We start from the raw sequence: 22,206 nt of genomic DNA, 5'->3' as shown, positions 1-22,206 counted from the left end.
AAAAAATCAAAAACAGCCTAAAGGGAGTTAAGTCACTTGCCTAAGGTTAAATTGCATGTAAATGGCGAGCTGGGATTCGAACCTCTGCCTTAACCAGTGCCTAAAGACTTGTTTGCATTCACTCTAGGCTGGAGAGGGAGCGGGGAGGGCAAGAAGGAGCGACACGCTCCCTTAAAGTGGGCCCCGGCTTGCTTGGAGCGAGGCTACGCTGGCTGGCCCTCCACCCCCGGAGTCTTCCAGCTCCCGCCGGCTCTAGCCTCCCTGGCTCAGCGGGGTCCCCAGGAGGCCTACGCGGCCGCCTGCAGCCCGCAGCGCGGAGCCTGGGCTGAAGGCCGAGCTTCGCGGGAAGCAGCTGAAGGCTCCCGCAGCTCTGGCCCAGGCCCGCCTTCCCGGGCCTCCCCAGTCGGTACCCGAGGCGGCGGCTCTGGGCCGAGGGGAGACCGGAGTGAGCGCTCCTCAAGCATCCCCTGGCTGCGCCTTCTTAGGATGGAGACGGCAGGGAGACAGGGTTTAATTTTCTATCCCGAGGAAATCGCAGGAAACTGTTCGTAGCTTAAAAACTCCAAACCCCGCGCTCTCCCTCCTCCCTCCCTTCCTCCCGCCCCCTCCCTCCAGCCTTGCCCACCAGCTCCCACCATCTCGTCTCTCCTTTCCTCCAGCTTCTCCCCTCCCTCTCGGGTCTCCCGCCTTCCCGGAGCACGCGCTGCCAGGGCCCGGGGTGCTGGGCGGCCAATGGCGCGGCGGCAGGACGTGATGTAAGGCGCGGCTGTAGAAAAGGCGCGGACGCTTGGCTGGCGCGGACTGCAGAGCCGGGGCTGGGCTCGGCGCGCTCTTGGAGAGCTTTGCGCGCGGCTGGGCCCGCGGCCGGCGGCTCCTCCTTCCACTCTGCTCCTCCTCCTTTTTCTCCTCCTCCTCCTCCTCCTCCTCCTCCTCCTCCTCCTCCTCCTCCTCCTCCTCCTCCTCCTCCTCTTCCTCCTCCTTCTCTTCAATTCTCTCGGTGTCTCGGCTCGGCTCGCTGGCTTCCGAGAAACCCGTACTACAGTCGCCGACCCAGCGCCTAAGCGGGTCGCCTAGGGGTGGGGGTGCACCCTAGGGAGGGGAGAGGTCCGGGCAGCTGGGCCGCCGCGGGCACCTAGCCGTTCCCGAGTGAGCCCCGACCGCAGCCGTCGCTGCCTCGGGCAGAGTTTGCGCTCCTGCTTTGCGCCCGGGGCGCTGAAGCCGGGCGGGCGATGCCCGCGGCGTGAAAGCGCCCGCGGCGGGCGCCGACCTCTGCCCTCGTCTTCCCCCTTCCCACTCCCCACCCCCGCCCCGTGCCCTTGTGACCCTGGTTTTGGCGCCGCCGCCCAGGCGCCCCGCGATGTAGCTCCCCCTGCGCCTCGGCGGGAGGCGTCCCGGCCCGCGGGCGCCCGGGGCCCGGAGCCCGGCCTGGGGGCGCAGCCGAGCTCGGGCGGGGCCGGGCCGGCCGCGGTGGCGATGCACCGGGCCCGTTAGCTCCGGGAGCGCCAGGCAGCTGAGGCGGGGGGCAAACCCTCCCGCGGAGGAGCCGCGCCCCCGGCCCCGCCGGTCCCGCCGCGATGCTGTTCCACAGTCTGTCGGGCCCCGAGGTGCACGGGGTCATCGACGAGATGGACCGCAGGGCCAAGAGCGAGGCTCCCGCCATCAGCTCCGCCATCGACCGCGGTGACACGGAGACGGTAGGCGCACGGCTGCGGGATCGGGGCTGAAAGCTGTGACGGGGCCGGGTCGGTCTGCGCTTCTGCTCTCCGAAGTTTGGGGGCACTTTGGGGAGTGTCCTTCGTGCCGCACGGGACCGGGAGCTGGGGATCCGCGGACAGGATGCAAGGCCCGTAGCTCCCGGCTCGGGGGAAACCCGGCTGCTAGGGCAGAGGAGGGAAGCAAGGTTTAAACCGAAAATTCAGACCCCAAGGGTGCGAAAGAGCATTTCTCCCCAAGTGGGAGCGAAGTCCTACCCGCGGCCCGGGATGGCTCTGCTCTCACTCCACCGGGCCCTCTGGTCGCCAGCTCCGCGTTCCCCTCGACCTCTCGGCTGCAGCTGCTGGCGGCCGGCCTGCGGCGCCGGGAAAGACGAACCAAACGGGAGCTTTAGGGCTTCAGCGGTGTGGGCCGTTCCCAACCCGCCTCCTGGCAATCGGAGTTCCCTCTCCAGCACAATTTCAGGGGTCCAAGTCTTCTGGGCCGGTGCTTTTCGTTATCACCTCCCTGGCCTCCTGGCTGGCAGCCCTGGCCAGGCCAGGGCTGGCAGTTCAGGCTCTGGCCTGGCTCTTGTGGAAGTAGAGTCCATTTGGATCTCCACACCTGGCTTTGCCAGCCCAGCCCCAAATAGCCACTTCCTCACCTCAGACCTCCCAGGGGGCCAGGCCAGCAGCGCTTTCCAAGCTGGGCCCAGAAGTGACCTTTAGAGGCTGAGGAGGTAGGGAGCACGGGTGAAGCTTCTCCACTTGGAAAGCAGAGCAGCAGCCCCACTGCCTCCGGCTTTTGAGCTCTTCTTCCCGAACTAAACTCTCAGCCTGTCCTGCACTCAGAGACTTTGAGGGTGCCTTTGCACTCCACTCACCATCTCCCAGGACACAAGTGGGCCCCAGCCAATGTGGCCAAGGCGGTGGAGGGGTAGGGGTGGCTGCGACCTGTCCTGACTTAAACCTTTGGCATAGGGATCCAGAGATCACTGGGGCTCAGCACCGGGAACTCTGTGCGTCTCCCAGAGGAGTCTGTGTAGAGGGTGACTTTTAGTGGTCATCTTACTCCTTTTCCTGGGGCCCAGCAGAGTGGCTTTTTTAAAGAAACCGTTTTGAGGGAGCTTTTGGAGAGCTTGACTGGAGTAGCCACTGCTGCCCCATCCCTCAAACACAGCCCAAGACTTTCTGGGAAAAGGGCAGAGGGGGCAGGAAAGAGGAGCACGGAGTAGGGAGATCCATTCAGGCCAGCAGCCAGACCTGGGCCTGTGGCCGGATTGGGCTGTGTGGGGCGAGCCTGGGTTCTGAACCTCCTGAATATATCGGCCTTTTGGGGTGGAGGAGGCGCCCCGCACACCCTGGCGGCCCTCTCCGCGTTTAAGGCTAGCGGGAGTGGCGGAGAGAGCTTCCGGGGCTCGGTGCTCCGCGGCAGCAGCGGCAAAGTAGCAGGCTGACGCAGGCGCTGCGGTCTCCCGCCTCCCTCCCTCCGCAGACCATGCCGTCCATCAGCAGTGACCGCGCTGCGCTGTGCGCTGGCTGCGGGGGCAAGATCTCAGACCGCTACTACCTGCTGGCGGTAGACAAGCAGTGGCACATGCGCTGCCTCAAGTGTTGCGAGTGTAAGCTCAACCTGGAGTCGGAGCTCACCTGTTTCAGCAAGGATGGGAGCATCTACTGCAAGGAAGACTACTACAGGTAGCCCCCCTACCTTGGGACCCCCTGCCCCTCAGGAACCTCAGACACAATCTGGTCCAGGCTCCTTTCAATCCAGTCCCAAGGGAGAGTTCCCTACCTAGGGTCCGGTCCCCCTTCTCCCAGCCAGTACAAATTGGGTGACAACCTATCTGAACAGCAATTTGAGGGAAGTCTTGGAAAGGTCTGAGAAGTATAGGGACCCCAAGAAAATGGCCCTCATCAGAGCTTAGACACATAAATAAGCTTGGGTGGGGGGGGGTCCTTGCACCCCTCTCCCTTTGAAGTTTTCTTGGGTCAAGCAGCTGGAACAGAAACAGGCACCCACCCTACCCCCACCCCCATCCCAAGCCCAGGCAGCCTGGGCTAGCGTGGGACAAAGTTGGAGGGAGAGCTGGAGGATCAATTGGGTTTGGGTGTGTTTCTGGGTCTTCGGTGGATATGGGAGTGAAAGCTGCCTATAGGGTTAAAGAGCCAGAGTCACTAACAGGCTCCAAGTTTCTGGTTTCTCCTCTCCGGTATAGGGTTAGGGGTCTGTTTATATATATATATCTCTCTCCCTTCTTCCCTCTCTCTTTCTCTCTCCCCCTCTCTCCCCCTCTCTCTTCTTCCCTCCATCTCTCTTTCCCAGTCTCTGTGTTTCTTCCAAATTACAAAGCTCTGTAGGATTCTCAGGCGCTGGTGTGGAGGGCAGGGGTAAAGGATGAGAAAGGGTAAGTGGGCAGCCCCCTCCCTGGTTCCCAAGCAAAGGCTTTCCTGGGACTTGGCCAGGCTCTGGGTAAAGTAGAAGCCTTGTGGATATGAATATGGTTAAGGGAAACTATATTTCAAGGTAGGACAAGACCTGGGACAAAATCTAGTTCCCTTTTCTTCCATCTCCAACTTAAGACTGGTTCCCACCTTAAAGAAGAGGTTTCCCCCCCACCGGCAGCAGCGGCACCTGGAGAAGGGATACGGGGGTACCCAACCCAACCGTATGTCCCCACAGTCCCTCCCTCAATGGTCCCTACAGGCGGTTCTCTGTGCAGCGCTGCGCCCGATGCCATCTGGGCATCTCAGCCTCGGAAATGGTGATGCGTGCTCGGGACTTGGTTTATCACCTCAACTGCTTCACATGCACCACGTGTAACAAGATGCTGACCACGGGTGACCACTTTGGCATGAAGGACAGCCTGGTCTACTGCCGCTTGCACTTCGAGGCGCTGCTGCAGGGCGAGTACCCCGCGCACTTCAACCATGCCGACGTGGCTGCAGCGGCAGCTGCAGCAGCCGCGGCCAAGAGCGCCGGGCTGGGCGCGGCCGGGGCCAACCCGCTGGGTCTTCCGTACTACAATGGCGTGGGCACGGTACAGAAGGGGCGGCCGAGGAAGCGCAAAAGCCCCGGGCCTGGAGCAGACCTGGCGGCCTACAACGCTGGTGAGTGCAAGGCGCAGGGAGCGCCCCCGTGGGGTTGGGGGAAAATGCGTGGCTCAACTCCCTGGAGCTGGAGTGAATCTCAGTGTGATATATATATAGAGAGAGATACATACACACACGCATATATATGCATACCCTAGTCCTTAGACTCTCTGGTCCCTAAGCACTGGATGACCTGGCAGAAGGACATTTAGGCTTCTCAGCTCCAGCCCTGGTGCACTCAGGTGGAGTGGGAGGAGAAGGTGCATTAGAGTCTTGCTGACCTTGGTGCAAAGCCCTGTCACTGAGAAATTTTTTAGAGGCAGCTTTTTGGCTTGGGCTTCTCCCCCACTTCACTGGTCGGAAAGTGCAAGGATAGAGAAAGCAAGGTGGAGCGACAGCAAACAGGCTCAGGCTCAGGGTATGCGTGGCTGAGGACAGGGAGTCAGGCGATGGATGAAGGAAGCAGGGCAGTGAGAAATGACTGTCTGTGGCCGGGGCCTCGAGCTTGGCCTGGCGTTGGGCCCAGTCATGTGAAATGTCCTGAGGGCAGCAGGCTCACGAAACTTGGGCCCAGGACCTTTATGAACAAGACTGGGTCGCTGTGCCTGGCCCTCATCCTCTTGCTCCACCAGGTGTTGGTTTTCCCCTGGGCTCCTTCCTTTGAGTTCTGGGCACCAGCAGGGCACTGGGATGAGAGCCGCAACCGAAGCCTGCACCCGGGGATGAGACCAGAGTAGGCCTGGCCTCGCTCTCAGAGTAGGGTGGAGGGCTCATTTTGCACTTCCGGAGGTGTCTTTGAACCCAGGGCCATTCCAGGGGAGTCTCTACCCCCCCTGCCCCCTCCTGGCTCAGGACAGCTGGGGAGGTTCTGGGGCCGGGCAAATTGAACCATCAACATCTGCCTGATGTCTGCAAGGCCAGGAAAGGTTTATGACTCCCCTGGTTTCTGAACTAGATAGAGTTTATTTGCAATTATTTTCTTTCTTTCATTTGCGACAGTATTGGATTCGGGGATTTCTGTTTTCTCCCTCCTTTTCCCCTTAGTGTGATGCACAAGTGGAAACAAAACAAAACAAAAACCCAGGCCTGTGGGGAGAGGGCAGCAGTGGGGGAGAAGTCAGGGTTATTTAGATCTTTAAAAATCTGAGCTGGCTGGAAAATTCTGCAGGGGGAAGAGATCCCCTGTTCACTCCAATGAAGTTGCTTTTTGGGAGATGGACGGGTGTATGTGTCTCAGTGTGTGGAGCTGGGACGAAAATGCAGCCCCCAGTCTGGTAAATGAAGTGACCGCAGGCAGGTCTGTGGCAGCAGATAAAAGATTTGTTGGAGGTTCGACCAGAGATGCCAGCTCTCTAAAACTTCCATCACTCATCTCTCAGTATCCTGAAAATAGACTTAAAGCAAGTCCAGGCCAGGTCCCCTAAAACAAAGCCGTTTCTATTTATCAAATGGGGCCGGGCCCCAGTAGGAAGCAGCAGGCAGACTCGGCTACAGGGCGCAGGGTGAGTGGGATTGTGCTTTTCTAGGAGGGAGGTTTGCAAGTGCGTTTGGAATAGAAAGGTAGAAGGGTACAGAAATTTATTTGTGCCTTTTGCTGCTCTGCCGCCTTCTCTGGCGGGGTCCGGCGGCACCCAGCAAGAGGATGTGGCTGGAGGCTGAGTTTCAAGGGAGCTGGCACCTCTCTAAGGCATTCCCCATCCATGCCATCTCCTCGTTTTGTTTTGTTTTTTTTTCTTGGACCCCTCTCTTTTTCCTTTCCACGCTCTGGATCCCTGTTTTTCGTTGTCTCTCCCTCTCTGTGCGTTTGTGTCTCGGTTGGTTTCTCTGTTGGGTCTTTTTCTCTCCCCCGGCGCGCGCGTCTCTGGCCTAGGCTCCGGCGGTGGGACCGGCGCGCGGGCGGTTGGCTGTGCCGCTCGCTTTTTCGGGGCTCCCGGGACCGGGCTGGGGAGAGGGACGGCCGCCCCGGCCGCGCCGGCCCCAGCCAGGCCTCCCCGGGTGTGGCTCCGCGTTCTCCCGCCTCCCCTCCCGGCACCGGCCAGCGAGAAGGGGTCTCGGTGTGGGCCGGGGCCGCCGGGGCCGGCAAGGGGCCCGCGGAGGGTGCGAGTGCGGCCGGTGGGCACGGGCAAGGTGTGCGTGCGTGTGTGCGTGTCTGGGTGCGGGGACGAGAGCTCGTTGGTGTGGGCGCGCCCCACGCAGGGGCCCAGCCGCGCCGGCCCTCCCAGCCCTCGGCCGTGGGGCCAGCGGGGCGGCGGCACCTCACCCCGCGGCGGGGCTCGGGCAGGGCCGGGCCGGACGCCGTCGGCGCGCCCAGCCCGCGGCTCAGCGCAGGGCGGCCGGAGCGGGTCGGCCAGTCCTTCCGGGCGGTGGCCGCAGCGGCGCTTCCCTGGCCGCCCCTCGGCGCGAGAGCCCGACCCCCGGCCCAGCGGAGTGGGGCTGCCCGCCGGCCTGGGGCGCGCACCCGGGCTCGGAGCCCGCGAGGGGCTTGTGCGCCGCGGCCGCCGAGTCCCGCGCGGACCGGCCGGACGCCCGGGCCTCCCCCAACCCCAGCTTTTTGTGTGTGTGCCTGGCGGCGTAATTACTGATTTGATTCCAATCCATTATTTAGACAATTGAACCTACAATCTCGTCTTTAGTAAAATGAGGCGAAGTCAGATTTGATTACAGGTTCAGTCCCAGCGACAAGAGCTCGAAACCCGATGGGTTAATAACAGATCACGAGTAAATTATTCATGATTTTACGAGCTCTTTAGCTCCATTGAATCGGCCTAATTGAGAGGAAAAAAAAAAAAAAAAGGAGAGAGAAAGCCCGAGGTCCTCCCCCTCCCTTCGGCCCCTCGCTCCTCTCCGGATCTGATCTTGGGGAATCTCCACCCGGCCGGGGCGTGAGGGGCGGGAGCGAAGGCGCCTGGGGTGCCGGGCAGATTTGGGCCGACAGCTGCTTCCAGGCCGCCCTTTCCCTAGCCGCCGCTGCCCCAGGCGCTGGCCTGCTCGGCCTCCCAGCCTTGGGCCAGTTCCTTTCCTGCCCTCCCTTCCTTTCCCCTCTCTGCGTTTTCACCATTCCCCAGCCAGTAAGGGCTTCGGAATAGGCTTTCCGCAGGGACCTGGTTTCCTTGAGACCAGGGAATCAGTTCCTTAACCTGGACCCTCTACCACACTATCCCCTTTTTCCTGGCCTCTCTGTCTTCGCAGGCTCTCTCCGTGTCTCTCCTAATTTCTTTCCATCTTTGTAGTTCTCTCTCTTTCTCTCTTGGGTTCTCCCCATCTCCATGGCTTCCTTTCCCTCTGTCTGTCTTCTCTTTTTCCCTGGCTCTGTCCATCTTTCCTCTCCAGCCCCTCTTCTATACTCTCTCTCCTTTCTCTCTCTTTCTACCTCTCTCTTTCTCTCCTTTCTGTGCCCTTCCTGTCTCCCTCCCCCAACCCCCCCCCCATCTAGGCTGCACTTGGGGCACATCCCTTGGGTGCATGGGGCGCCAGGGTCCCCATGGAGCTCATTAACTGCAGCAAGGCCCAGGCAGGGACTGGGCAGAGGGATGGGCCCAGAGATCCCCTGTGGGGAGGCCTGCCCCGCCCCCTGTGGATCTGGGGACTGGGGGCAAAAAGAGGGTCGCTCCCTGCAGTGGGGGCAGGGCAGTTTCCGTGGATTCCTTTTGGAGTCATTTTCTGAGCCCTTTTAAATTGCTGGACCCCGTTCTTCACTCTGAGTGCTCTCGATGGGAGTATAGCCCTGGTGGGGGGACTTGGGTGCCTGGGTACATGTGGGAAGAGACCCTATAGCCACTTGCTGACAGCTTCAAGGTTAGTGATGAGACCAGCATCTTGCAAATTCTTTCTGTAAGGGACTGCTCCCAACCTGAGCAGTGGGTGGGTGGAGTAGGTCACCAGGAAATCAGGAGTACTTCTGAAGTGGTTTTTGTCAGATAAAATGCAGGACGCCCAGTTAAATTTGAATTGCAAGGACACAACAAATGAATTTTAAGTGCAAGTATATCCAAAGCAATATCTGAATTTTAAATAAATAGCAAATCATTTTTTAGTGTAAGCATATCCAATGCAATATTTGAATTTTAGGTAAACAACAACTCAATTTTCAGTATAGGTATGGCCCATGCAAAATTAGAGGCATACATGTACTAGGAGACTGTTCATGGTTTATCTGAGATTCAGATTTAACTGGACAACCTGCATTTTTATTTGCTAGACAGGGCAGCTCTATTATGGGCATAAGATGGGCATGAGACACATTCCCGGTTGTCCTCTGAAGGGGGACTGAATTAACCTCCTATGAGGTTTTCCCCAAAGTAGGACTTTACATGTAGGATGGCTCAGGATGTGATGAAGGAATCTTGGAGAGGAGTCCTTCATGTCCCCATCAGGCTCCAGGTTGCCAAGCAACTTTCTGAGGCCTTAGGTTTCCACTCCATCCCGCATCCCCATTGCCTTCCGGGCATTGGCAGACAGGTCCCAGCTGGGCCCCTTCTGGATGGGGACTGGCTCCCCAAAGAGTCGTGCTTCATCTTTGCCTGCCTTTGTGGCTTAGTGGAAGGAACCAGGCAAGGGCTGCAATGCTGAATCTAAGCTCAGCCCTTACCAGTGGTGTGGCTGTGTACAAATGGCTTCATTTCCCTTAGCATTCCTTTCTTCATCTCAAGAATGAGATGAATTGCAGTAGCCACTTCTTGTTGCAGTAGTGAAGGCCCCATGATATATGTAAAGCCAAAAGCATACTCTAGGTGTCCGATACATGTTGATTTCTTCCTCCAACTTCCTTTTCTTTCTGGTAGAAATCTGCCACTCTGTGAGATTTCTAGAGATTGCTTCACCTGCCTGCCTCGTTCAGCCAATCTGTACAACTGGGAAGCATGTGCTTCCCAGGGCAGGGGGAGAGGGATGAACTACATAATACAGTTTCCAACCTTGGCCCAGTGCCCATGGCCCAAGTCAGCCAGAACTTCTCGTGTGGGGGTACCAATGATGAGGGTGAAATCAGAATGAGTGGAGAGATGTCAGTCATTGACTTTCAGCTGCCTGTCCCGGACACTGTGGGGAGAGACTGGAGACAGCCTCCCTCCTTAGGGAGCACAGGGGCAGACAGGAAGGGTGTGGGCCTGGGAGCCCTGCACACTGCTCTGTCCTCAGTGAAGTAACTTCCCTTCCTGAGCCTCAGTTTCAACATCTGTAAAAAGGAGAAAATGAGGCCAGGCTAATCAGGTTGTTTTAAGGGCTCAAAAATATGTAAAACCACTAAGCACATCACCTGGAGTCTAATAGCCCTCAACAAGTTGTAGCTGCTGTTGTTACTTCTAACAGAATGGCTCAGAATGGTTTTCGGATTCTCTTAGAGCTGGGTTTGAATGTAGCATTTACCAGCTGAGAGACCCTGGGCAGGTGGCTCTCTACGAGCCTCAAATTCTATAAATCTATCAAATGGGCATAATATTTTAATCTCAGTGTGGTGCAGTGCACGCTGTGTGGTCCTGAAGCTAGAAACTTTTGGTGGCAGGTGGGGCGGGGGTGGGATAGGCAGGGTAGGGGGGCAGGTCTGGAGATTTACCTGCCGCCTCTGTGTGTCCCCTTCCCAGCGCTAAGCTGCAATGAGAACGACGCGGAGCACCTGGACCGCGACCAGCCCTACCCGAGCAGCCAGAAGACAAAGCGCATGCGCACCTCCTTCAAGCACCACCAGCTTAGGACCATGAAATCTTACTTTGCCATTAACCACAACCCCGACGCCAAGGACTTGAAGCAGCTTGCGCAAAAGACGGGCCTCACCAAGCGGGTCCTCCAGGTCAGCTGGGCCAGGGCAGGGCTGAGGGTGGCGGCACCGGGGGCCTCCAGAGCCTGGAGAGGAACCCCACACTGCCTTGTGGGCCTTGGAAGGACCTTCCATCCCATGTCTGCTCTGCTGTTTGTCATTCTCTGCTCTTGCTCCATCTCTTCGTTCTCTAGCTGTATTTCAGGATTGTGGGTACCCCAGCTTTACCTCTTCTCTTTCCATTTTTGTCTCTCAGCTTTTCGATTTTGCGTGTGTCCCTCTGTCCTCTTTGTCTCTACACCTAGCCTCTTTTCTTTCTTAGAAACAATTCTTGGTTGCTCTTTATTACTTAAGTGGCACTCAGTGTTCATGTAGTAAAAGGTTCAAGCATTTCAGATAAATCCAGAGCATCCCAGAATGCCCGTCCTAGACAACCGAGTAAGCTGTTTGATCCTTTTGCTTCTTGCTCCTCACTTGTTCTCCTCGATCCTCTTCCTATCTCTCTCTAGATTTTTCTTCCGTCTCTTTGTTATTTTTTAGACTCTCCAAGAAGCAAGGTTTGGGAGGGGGGATGTGGGCTGATCCCCTGAGTGGGCCAGGGAGGCTCATCTGCCTGTGGGTTCTGGCAGCAGATGGGCACCTCTGAAACTGAGCAGAATTACACTTGTATGTGAGGGTGCTTTCTGGATAGAGAGAATACAGAGCTTTCAACAGATTTTTGAAGGGTCTAACATACCTCAAAATGTTAAGAAACACAGTTTGGGGAGTTTCAGACTCCTGCATGACCCAAATTTGTGGCAGAGATTTGGGCCACCACTTCTCAGATCTTCAGCTTCTTCTCTTACTCATTTCATTGTCCTGGGCAAGTTATTTAACTCCTCTGAGTCTCAATTTCCTCATATGTAAACCAGACACAAGAAATTATCACCACTGCAGGCTTATTGGAGGAACCAGTGAAATAATGTAAGTATCCACCACAGTAGCTGACACTTAACGGCTCAGTGGATGGTAACTAAGAATAACATTAACTAGATTAATAAACTAACTGGTATTAACTCGTATGAATGATTATTCTGATCACGGGACTTCAGTTTTCCTATCTGTATAATGATAAGTTGGGGAGAATACCCCAATATTTCTTTTTTAAAGCTTTTTTTAAAAGATTTATTTATTTATTTATTTATTCAAAAAGAGAGAGAGAGAGGCAGAGGGAGAAGCAGACTCCATGCAGGGAGCCTGACATGGGACTCGATCCCAGGTCTTCAGGATCACACTCCGTGCAGCAGGCAGTGCTAAACTGCTGCGCCACCGGGGCTGCCCAAGATTTTATTTATTTATTAAAGAGAGCCAGTGGCAGGGGTGTGGGGCAGAAGGAGAGGGAGAAGCAGGCTCCCCACTGAGCAGGGAGCCCAATGCCTGACTATCCCAGGACCCTGGGATCATGACCTGAGCCAAAGGCAGATGCTTAGCCAACTGAGCCACCCAAGCACCCGAGAATCGTTCTTTACAGCACGTTTTTATTTATTTATTTATTTATTTATTTATTTATTTATTTATTTATTCATAGAGAGAGAGAGAGAGAGAGGCAGAGACACAGGCAGAGGGAGAAGCAGGCATCATACAGAGAGCCCGACGTGGGACTCGATCCAGGGTCTCCAGGATCACGCCCTGGGCTGCAGGCGGAGCTAAACCGCTGCGCCACCGGGGCTGCCCGTTACAGCACGTTTTAACCAATTTATTCCTTAGACCGTGTGATGGTAGAGATAGCAAAGCACATTTGGGGGTAAGAAAATCAGGAGATGATCATCTGACCAGGTCTCACAACAGGAGGGGAGGTGCTGAGATTGGAGTGCAGACAAGTCTGATTTACCTTCCAACCCCAGGCCGCTGGGGATGGAGGGCTCGGGGACTGGACACTGAGGGGGCGAGGGTGACGATGATGGACATCAAGGGTCTGCACTGCTGCCCTAAGATTTCCTGCGAGTGTGGGGGCGGGGCAGGGACAAAGCATTTGTGGTGTGACGGCGATGGCGGGATGGGACTGTGACTCCAGCGCTGGTCGACAGATCCCCGGGGAGCCGGCAGTGCTGGCGGAAGCTGGGTTGGCCCTGCTGCCTGCACCCCTACGCAATGTGAGGGGTTCTGGGGCAGCTTGGTGTCCCGCGGGCTCAAGTGACACCGCCGAGGGAGGCGAGGGCTGACCAATGGGACGCTGATGCGCCGCTCGGGGCCCGCCCCCTGCTCCGCGTGGGCCCCGCCCCTCCGGTTTGGATCCCTTTGTCCTGGGCTTGAGAAGGGGAGGGGGAGGACGTTGCTGCGCCCAACGAGGTCTCGGATCTCCCTAGTCCGTTTCCCTCGGACTTCATCTTCTTGGGTTAGGTATAGGAACCCTCCTTGGGCACCTCTGCCATTCCTCAGACCTGAGCAAATTTGGTCATCCACCTCTTCTCTGGTTAGTAGGATACTTTGTCCCTTCCCCCATCTAGAGCCCCTTACTGCAGGTTGGTGGGGGCCATGCAGTGAATCAACCCTGGGGAGCAGGGCAGGAGCAAGGAATTGGAGTGAAGGGGAGCTCGGTTTAGGAGGACCTGGGTTCAGTTCTGTCCCTCTACTCCCTGGCTGTGCATCTTGAACAAATTAGTTACCTCTCTGAGCCATAGCATTCTCACCTGTAAAATGGGCACCACTGGGGCATATATCTCTCCCAGTTATCCTGATTAAATGATACAGAGTAAGTGCTCATAGTGGAGTCTGAATCTGGATGAGGAGCCACACACTCTGTGGGCCTTTGAGGCAAGAGGCTTGGCTGCCTGATTTAGGAACAAAACAGGTTTCCAGTATAGTTGTCTCTCATTCTTTCATCTGACCAAATATCTATTGGCACCAGGCCTTGGGGACAGAGAGATGAATGAACCATAGTCCTGGCCCCAAAGTAATTCACCCTATTAGCTGTAGAAACAGACCCGCATTCAGTTTCCGTGTTGTGTGATCAGTTGGGAGGGGAGTTCTGTGGGAGACCAGAGGAAGAATTAATTGTTCTTTGTGTGAAAAGAGTTCCCCTGAGGGACCTGCGTGAATACTTGCCCTGTGCCTTCCTCCCCTAGAATCCTGAGCCAGGCCTGCTCACACCTGCATGCCCCCTCCACCATGCGGACTCAGAAAAGCCACAGGCATGGAAATAGTTGAGGGAGAAAAGCACTGACAGTTCTGGTCTGTTTACTACTCAGTGAATGTTTGAGTACACTACTGTGCGTCAGGCACTTTGAAAGGCCCGTGAAATACACTTGCTCATTAAGTTCTCCCGGTCAGGCATCGTGATGACCTCCTTCCCACTGTACAGATGAGAACATTGAGGCCCAAATGATCTCCGCTTGCCCTAAGTCACACTTTGCTAGTTTTCCCTCTTCTCAGACCTCCAAATCTCATGCCCTGATCCTTATTCCCTAACAACTGCTCATGATTATGCAGCAGTTTGCAAAGTATTATTTTTCCAGCTACACATCTGCCTTATTCTAATATTTTCCTGCCCATTTACAGACAAGCCACTTAAGAACTAGCGAGATGAAGTGATTTGCTGGAGGTTACAGGAGCCAGGCCCTGGCAGGGTGGGTCTCTCTCTCAGGGGTTCTGCCCACTGATGGGCCAGCTGGGGGAGGTGGGATGGAAGCAGTTTGAGGCCTGGCAGTTGGTTTGGAAGGTTAACAGACTGGTTCAGGTCTTTTTGGACTTACCAGCAGTACGATTTGGGCACTTAACATCTCTCTGAGCCTGATTCCTTATCTGTGGAACAAAGGTAATAGTCTATACCTTGAGAATTCCTGAGCATTGAAGCAATGAGTGGGAAGCCTCTAGCACAGTGCTGCCTGGTACAAAGTAGGTGCCCAGGAAATGGTTCCTCATCACTGGTTTAATGGCACTAGGCCTTGGTTTAATGGCACTAGGCCTTGGGTGCCCCCTGTAGGTTGTCCTCCACTTCAACCCTTCAGAGAGAGTCTGTGTGGTAGGGGCAGGTTGAAGTTGGGGCTGTGTTCCCCAGAGGTGAATGACATAGGATGTGTGTGTGTGTGTGTGTGTGTTCCTGAATCTGTAATGCATTAGTAACACCAATATGGTAGGCCTGGGACGCAGTATCCCTTCTGGAATTTGGAGTCAGCTGATATGAGGTCCATACTCAGCTCTCTCACTTACTCTCCCACTTAAGCAAGTGACTTAACCTCTCTGAGCTCCAGTGGCCTCAGCTCCAAAATGGGGATGATAATAATATTCATTAGGTGTTTTCAAGGAGTAAATGAGATGACTTCAAATGTAATTTCTAAAGTATAGATTAGAGACTCAACGCACATGAATTTCACACACATTTACACAGTAGGCTTCAGTCAACCAACCTCTCTTGCAGTCATTAAAAAATTTAATTATCTTTATTTTGCAGATGAAGAAACTGAGGTTCAGAAAGATTAGGACCTTTGCCCTCAGTCCCACAGCTAGTAAGTGATGAAGCCAGGAGTCAAGCCCAGGTCTGATTCTACAGCTCTTTGGAATATAGCACAGTGTAGGGAGGGGACCCTCCTGCCTTGGATCTAGCTGTAGAAAGCAGCTGTAGAGCTAGAGAGAGAAGAAGGAGTGGGTCCTAGATGCCATATCTTGGGAGCAAAGCAGGAATCCTGCTGTAAAGGTGTAAATGCATAAAAAGTGCTCAAAATTATCATTGACAACAGCATGGCCATCACAATTCTCACTTTCTGCCCATGGGCAAGGTGCCTGGGCTAGGGAACCGTCTCTTGGACAGAGGTCCATGGAGGCATTAAGCTTTACAAATGCTTGGAGGCCATTCCTCAGCATACAGATGCCCCTCCAAGTTGCCTCTCTTTCTTTCTGGGGAAGGGTCAGGAAGGCAGAATAGGCCCTGGGCTTGAGGACCAGAGGTGGTAAGCTGATGGATTTGGATGAGTGAAAGTCTCCTTAGCATTTCCTGGTGTGACTTTGATTTTTTTAAAAAAGATTTTATTTATTCATGAGAGAGAGAGAGAGAGAGGCAGAGACACAGGCAGAGTAAGAAGCAGGCTCCATGCAAGGAGCCCGATGTGGGACTCTATCCTGGATCCTGGGATCACACCCTGAGCCAAAGGCAGCCGCTCAACTGCTGAGCCATCCAGGCGTCCCACCTGGGGTGACTTGAAAGAAAATACATTTTAACCACCAACAGTTTAAAAAACATTCTGCAGATGACTGGTTAGTTGTCACTAACTGGTGTGGGAACACAGAAACTGAGAATGCTAGTTTGCCTCTGTTCACTCATTTATTGAACAAATACACTGATCTTCTGCCTTGTTCTGGGTGGGGCGTGACCCAGACAAGTGAATGGGACCTGCTGGAGCTAGAACTACAATGCAGAAGGGAGACAGATGTGAAACAAATAATTACAAATGGAAATAATGTTAGTGCTTACCTTGTAAGGCACTAATGAGTTACTATGTGCAAAATGCTTAGAACCTTCTTTAGACAATGCCTGATACTTAGTGAGTGAATAATATTTGTTGTTACAACTTTCTTTATGAAGTTGCTATACTGGAGGAGATACTCTTTTTTTTTAAGATTTTATTTTTTTTAATTTTATTTATTTATTCATGAGAGACACACTGAGAGAGAGAGGCAGAGGGAGAAGCAGGCTCCATGCAGGGAGCCCCACATGGGACTCAATCCCGGGTCTCCAGGATCACGCCCTGGGCTGAAGGCGGCGCTAAACCGCTGAGCCACCCGGGCTGCCCAAGATTTTATTTTTAAGTAATGTCTATACCCAACGTGAGGTTCGAACCCACAACCCCAAGACCAAGAGCCACATGCTCCACCAACTGAGCTAGCCAGGCACCCCAGGATATATTCTTTTTATTCTTTTTTCCTCACATGACATTTATCATAAGACACTACCCCCGCAACTGCATGGAGTATCTGTGTCATGACTTCCACTTGCTTCATCTGGTTGGACACTTTGCATGTTAGTTTGATGTTATTAAAAATGCCACAATGTAAAAATGAAATCTTAAAAAAAAAAAAAAAAGGAGGGAAGTGCTAGAGCATGTGACTTGATCTCAGGGTTGTGGGTTTGAGCCTCATATTGGGTGTACAGATTACTTAAAAATAAAATCTTTTTATTTTTATTTTTTAAAAAAGATTTATATATATATATATTTTAAGACTTTTTATTTATTTATTTATTTATTTATTTATTTATTTATTTATTTATTTATGAGAGACACACAGAGAGGCGAGACACAGGCAGAGGGAGAAGCAGGCTCCATGCAGGGAGCCTGATGCGGGACTCCATACCTGGACTCCAGGATCATGCCCTGGGCCAAAGGCAGGCACTAAAATGCTGAGCCACTCACGGATCCCTGTATATTTTAAAGTGCATGCACATGCACATTTGGGGACAATGAGGGAGAGGGAGAGGGAGAGGAAGAGAATCTCCAGGAGGCTCCTCCTGAGCACAGGAACTCCTCCACAGAGGCTCAATCCCAAGACCCTGTAATCATGACCTGAGCTGAAACCAAGAGTCAGACACTCACTGACAGAGCCCCCCAAAATAAAATCTTTTTAAAAAAATGCCAGATGGGACATCTTTGGGCATGAAGCTTTTATCTTTGGGTTGGTTTCCTTAGTGACCTAGGAAGGGATTTGTGAAGCAAAACACAACCTGCAGGGCCTAGTAGTGCCTGAGGAGGGGCATGTGGTAGTGTGGGCTTCTTCATCCACTTAGGACTAGTGGGGATCCCCTGGGTGCCAGGCTGAGGCACTCCCGGTGGATGAAGAAAGGGGGGCTGTCAGTTTAAGAAGATGGGTGGGCAAAGCAGATCATCTTCCTGCGTCTGCCCTAGAATCTCAGCCTGTCAGAACCCCAAGAGTCCATAGAGATGGTGTGCTGTCCTCCAACCCTCTTATTGTGCCGGTAGGGAAACTGAGGCAGGCCCAGAGGTAAGGGACTAGCACAAGGTCACTGGCCTGGTCAGTAGCAGAACTAGAACTGGAAGCTGCACCTGGTGCTCTTTCCACTGCACCATAGTTGCTTTTGTATTTATTCACTCATTCATTCATTTATTTGCTGACTCATTCAGGATCATGTGGTGGGGAGCGCATGGGCTTTTTAATGGCAGATATTCCTGGATTCTAGTCTCAGCTTGGCCTCTGGTAACCTTCGGCAAGTGATTGCACCTCTCTGAGCCTCTCTGGTTTTAGATCTATAAAGTGTGGAGAGTGATAGAAGCCCCTAGTTGGCTCCTCACGGAGCTATGCCATGACTCCGCATGCTGCAGGGTGGCATGGTGCTTGGCACAGAGAGGTCTGTAAATGGTATCTATCATTATCACTATTAATTCAACACTTGTTACTAATTCTTCCTTTTTGCTAGTCCCTGTACTGTGTCCCAGGGACATGAAGATGACTTTGACCGGGGCCCTGCCCCAACAACCACTCTGGAGAGGACTCTGGGGAGAGAATTCTGGTGAAGCCCTGCTGAAGGTGAAAAACAAGCCCAACACAAAACCCCACAGCAGCCAGGGTTTTGGTTGAGTTGTTGATTTTCATCCACCAGATTCCCAGTGCCTCAGATTCGGCAAAGCAGAGCATGTAGTTGTGGAAGATGGCGTCATTGTTTACAAATCACTGTTAGGGGCAACAGCAGGAGAAATAGCAAACAGCTGGCAGCTAACTGGTTCCAGCCCTTCCCAAGGGCTTGGAGCCCTGGACCTATGAGCCTTGTTCTGCCCCCGGGGCTCCCTGCTCCAGCTACTGCTTGGAGAGACACACAGGACACCAGCATAGGGTGGCACCAAGATGCCAGCCTTCCATGTCAGACCTGACGTGAGACTTTGGGGAAGTCCTTTCCTCTCCGAGGGCCTATAGGGACTTTCCCTATCGATTTTTGCCATCAGCCATTCCCTGGGCCAGAAGGACAGAGTCTCACCCCTGCAGATTTCTGCAGGCCAGGCAGGGAAGGGCTCCCTACCCTAAGAAAAGCACGTTGATGGTGGTCTTAAAAGCACTGTACTTATCTGCAAGCGTCCAGAAGAGGTGATGGGCTTGCTTTGGGCAAAAGGCCAGGGAAAATGTGCTTTATTCCTGGAAGACCCAGCATGCTGGGGAGAGGGCTTTGTTTCCTGGCTTCACAGGGTTCCCATCTCTCCTTACCTCAGGATTCTCATGGATAGTGCTTTTTAATTGAGCCCAAGTCTTATCAGCCACCAGAGAGTCTTCTTTGATGCCTCAGGCCCCTGCTGCGAGGGGGAGGTGGTCCCCGAGGGAGGGTGGGGCCTGGAGTTAGCCCTTCCCACCCATGCTTGAGACACTGGGAAGACAGGCAGATGCAGGCACATCTGGAAATATGCAACTGGACACCCCAGAATCTGTAGAATTCCCTAAGGCCTTTTGTTTTATAGGGAGGCTTCTGGCGGGTGTTTTTCTCATGCAAGGGGAAGTGAAGGGGCCCTGCTTTCGGGCTTTTTTTTTCTTTGGGAGACACACCCACACACACACCCTCCCACTGGATTTCCTAGGCCCTGCTCAAAGTACTTTGAGGACCTCTGGGTATACAGCTAGATCTCTCTGTGCAGCTAGACTGGTGGTCAATAGTTGTGTGTGTGGCGGTGCTATGAAGATGAGTTTTGGTGCATGTCTTCCTGAGTGTGTATAGGCTTGTGTGCAAACAGTATGGGTGTGGATGAGTGTATGTGTCTGCACCCAAGGAAAAATGAAAGAAGATACTTATTCTCTCTCTTTGGTATTCTTTTCATACCAAGCTCAGTTCTAACTGCACAATGCACCCCACGTCCCTCAAAATGATACTGGGATGTGGCCTGTTTGGAGAAGGAAATCTACAGATCACCACCTCCCTGGACTGGCTTTAATCCAGCAGCTCTCCTACCTCACCCTGAAACCTAAAGCCCCCCGGAGTCCAGGATAACCAGTGGCTTCTCCACCTTATGGCAGTGGGGAGTAGGACAGCTGCCTTTTTCTTCCTTAAAGTAACTCTTTATTGATTGATTCCTATGTGTTCTTTTTTTTTTTTTTTTTTTAAATTTTTATTTTTATTTTAATTTATGATAGTCACAGAGACAGAGAGGCAGAGACACAGGCAGAGGGAGAAGCAGGCTCCATGCATCGGGAGCCCGACGTGGGACTCGATCCCGGGTCTCCAGGATCGCGCCCTGGGCCAAAGGCAGGCGCCAAACCACTGCGCCACCCAGGGATCCCTGATTCCTATGTGTTCTTTACAGCATTCTAGTATTTCCCAGACTTACCACGAATCACTTTAAAAATTGTACCAACGAGAACCCATGGGATCTATTGCCTGCTTCAAGGCAACTGCCAAGGGGGGAAAAAGAATCTCTCGACCATTGTGAAAAATGATCAAGATTTGGTTTGTGCACATCTTCCAGAATAGCGCTGTCCAGTAGAAATGAAATGTGAGCCACATGTGTGATTTTCCACTTAAATATTTTTAGCAGGGACGCCTGGATGGCTCAGTGGTTGAGCATGTGCCTTAAGCTCAGGTCATGATCCCAGGGTCTGGGATCGAGTCCTACATCAGACTCCCCTCAGGGAGCCTGCTTCTCCCTCTGTCTGTGTCTCTGCCTCTCTCTGAGAATAAATAAATGTCTGTCTCTCATGAATAAATAAAATCTTTTAAAACATAAAATAAAATATTTTTTTAGCAGCCACATTCAAAAACACAAAAAGAAACCATTAATATTAATTTCAAGGGTATATTTTATTTAGCCTAAATATCCAAAATATTATAATTTCAACAGGTAACCGGTATAAACATTAATACTGAGACATCCTAAATTCTTTTTTTCATACCAAGTCTTCAGATCTATTTCTGTGTTTTCACTTACAAAGGAGCCACTTTTTGGCTAGTGACATTTCAAGTGCTCAATAGCCATCTGTGACTAGTGGCTAGGAGAGTGTTGCTTAGCTCTGGAACCTTCTAATAGAAAGGGAAACCCAGTACTAGCTGTTAGAGAAAAGGAACTTTTTATTTTATTAAGAGCAAAAATTGGGACACCTGGGTAGCTCAGTGGTTGAATGTCTGCCTTTGGCTCAGGGTGTGATCCTGGGGTTCTGGGACTGAGTCCTGCATCAGACTCTCTGCAAGGAGCCTGCTTCTCTCTCTGCCTGTGTCTCTGCCTCTCTGTGTCTGTTATGAATGAATGAATAAATAAACAAATCTTTAGGGCAGCCTGGGTGGCTTAGCGGTTTAGCGCCACCTTTAGCACAGGGTGTGATCCTGGAGACCCAGGATCAAGTCTGCAGTTGGGCTCTCTGCATGGCTCCTACTTCTCCCTCTGCCTCTCTCTCTGTCTCGAATGAATGAATGAATGAATGAATGAATGAATGAATCTTTAAAAAATAAAGAGCAAAAATTGCCCAACGTTTTAATCCCTCCCAAACCCACATTTCGCATCTCTGGGAAATGCTTTGCTACCCTCCAGATCCTGCCTCCCTTCTAACCAGCTCTTCTCTCTCTCTCTCTCTCTCTCTCTCTCTCTCTCTCTCTCTGTCCCTCTCCCTCCCTCCCTCCCCCCACGTAGGTCTGGTTTCAGAACGCCAGGGCGAAGTTCAGGCGCAACCTCTTACGGCAGGAAAACACGGGTGTGGACAAGTCCACCGAGGCGGCGCTGCAGACGGGGACGCCGTCAGGGCCAGCCTCCGAGCTGTCCAACGCGTCGCTCAGCCCCTCCAGCACACCCACCACCCTCACAGACTTGACTAGCCCTGCCCTGCCAACTGTGACGTCCGTCTTAACTTCTGTGCCTGGCAACCTGGAGGGCCACGAGCCTCACAGCCCCTCACAAACGACTCTCACCAATCTTTTCTAGTGACTCACGCCCCCCCTCCCCACAATTTCTTTAAAAAAGAAATTATCTTTAGTTGAATTCCAAGTGTATTTTAAAATAGAGGCTTTGAGCAACTAACTAACCACATTTTAGGATCTCGCCTGGGAACAGAAGAAGAAAATAATTGTGCGTCCGGCTAATGCAGCGGTGTGGACCGAGGAATTACTTGGAAAATCTATCTGCAACACAACATTTGTGTCACTGTACAGTTTTGTGGACTGAGCGAGGAAAAAACAACAAATAATTTAAGTTGGCTAGAGCTTCTGTATTTTCAAAGACTGCCACGTGCCTTAGGAATACTGTTTTATCTCCATACTTTGGATGACTTGTTCATTTTTCTCTCCCTCTTTTTCTCTCTGTATATTTATGACCAGAGCAAAAATGTAAAAAAAAAAAAAAAAAAAAGTTTGTTACTTTGAATAGTCCTAAAAAAAAAAAAAAACGAAAAGTCAAACCCCCTCCAACGGTCGCTTTGTTGTTTTAGAATTTTAAGGTGGAAGTCTGTTCGATTATCAGAATTTGTAAAATCTAACCAGTAATAAAACCACTTATTGAAACTATTGGTGCTGCTGCTGTTTAGTTGGGTGTGAAGTTCACAGGACTCTAAGGTTTTACTGAAGCCCAGCCATAAATTCCAGGGTCTTCCCTTATTTATAATATTTATTTATAATATGTATGAGGCTCCATTGTCTGTTCCAGGCTTTGGACTACTGGTCGAAATCCAGAGATTCCCTGCAGTCAAGGAATTTAGAATGGAGGCAGGGGCAGAAGAGATAATCTT

General features: G+C 52.8%; 1 protein-coding gene across 1 annotated transcript; it reads left to right on the top strand.

Moving 5' to 3' along the window:
- Positions 1-1,086: 1,086 nt before the first annotated feature.
- On the top strand, positions 1,087-21,985 carry LHX2 (LIM homeobox 2). Its single transcript, XM_055321950.1, has 5 exons — positions 1,087-1,694; positions 3,187-3,389; positions 4,399-4,802; positions 10,364-10,569; positions 21,120-21,985. Exons 1-5 carry the CDS (start codon positions 1,575-1,577, stop codon positions 21,405-21,407), a joined length of 1,221 nt encoding a protein of 406 aa, XP_055177925.1. The 5' UTR covers positions 1,087-1,574; the 3' UTR covers positions 21,408-21,985.
- Positions 21,986-22,206: the final 221 nt, after the last annotated feature.

The sequence above is a fragment of the Nyctereutes procyonoides genome, unplaced genomic scaffold (assembly GCF_905146905.1).
Source record: "Nyctereutes procyonoides isolate TBG_1078 unplaced genomic scaffold, NYPRO_anot_genome, whole genome shotgun sequence".
Taxonomy (NCBI): Eukaryota; Metazoa; Chordata; class Mammalia; order Carnivora; family Canidae; genus Nyctereutes; species Nyctereutes procyonoides.
The sequence above is the reverse complement of the archived record's forward strand: the minus strand, read 5'-3'. Positions and strand labels throughout refer to the sequence as shown.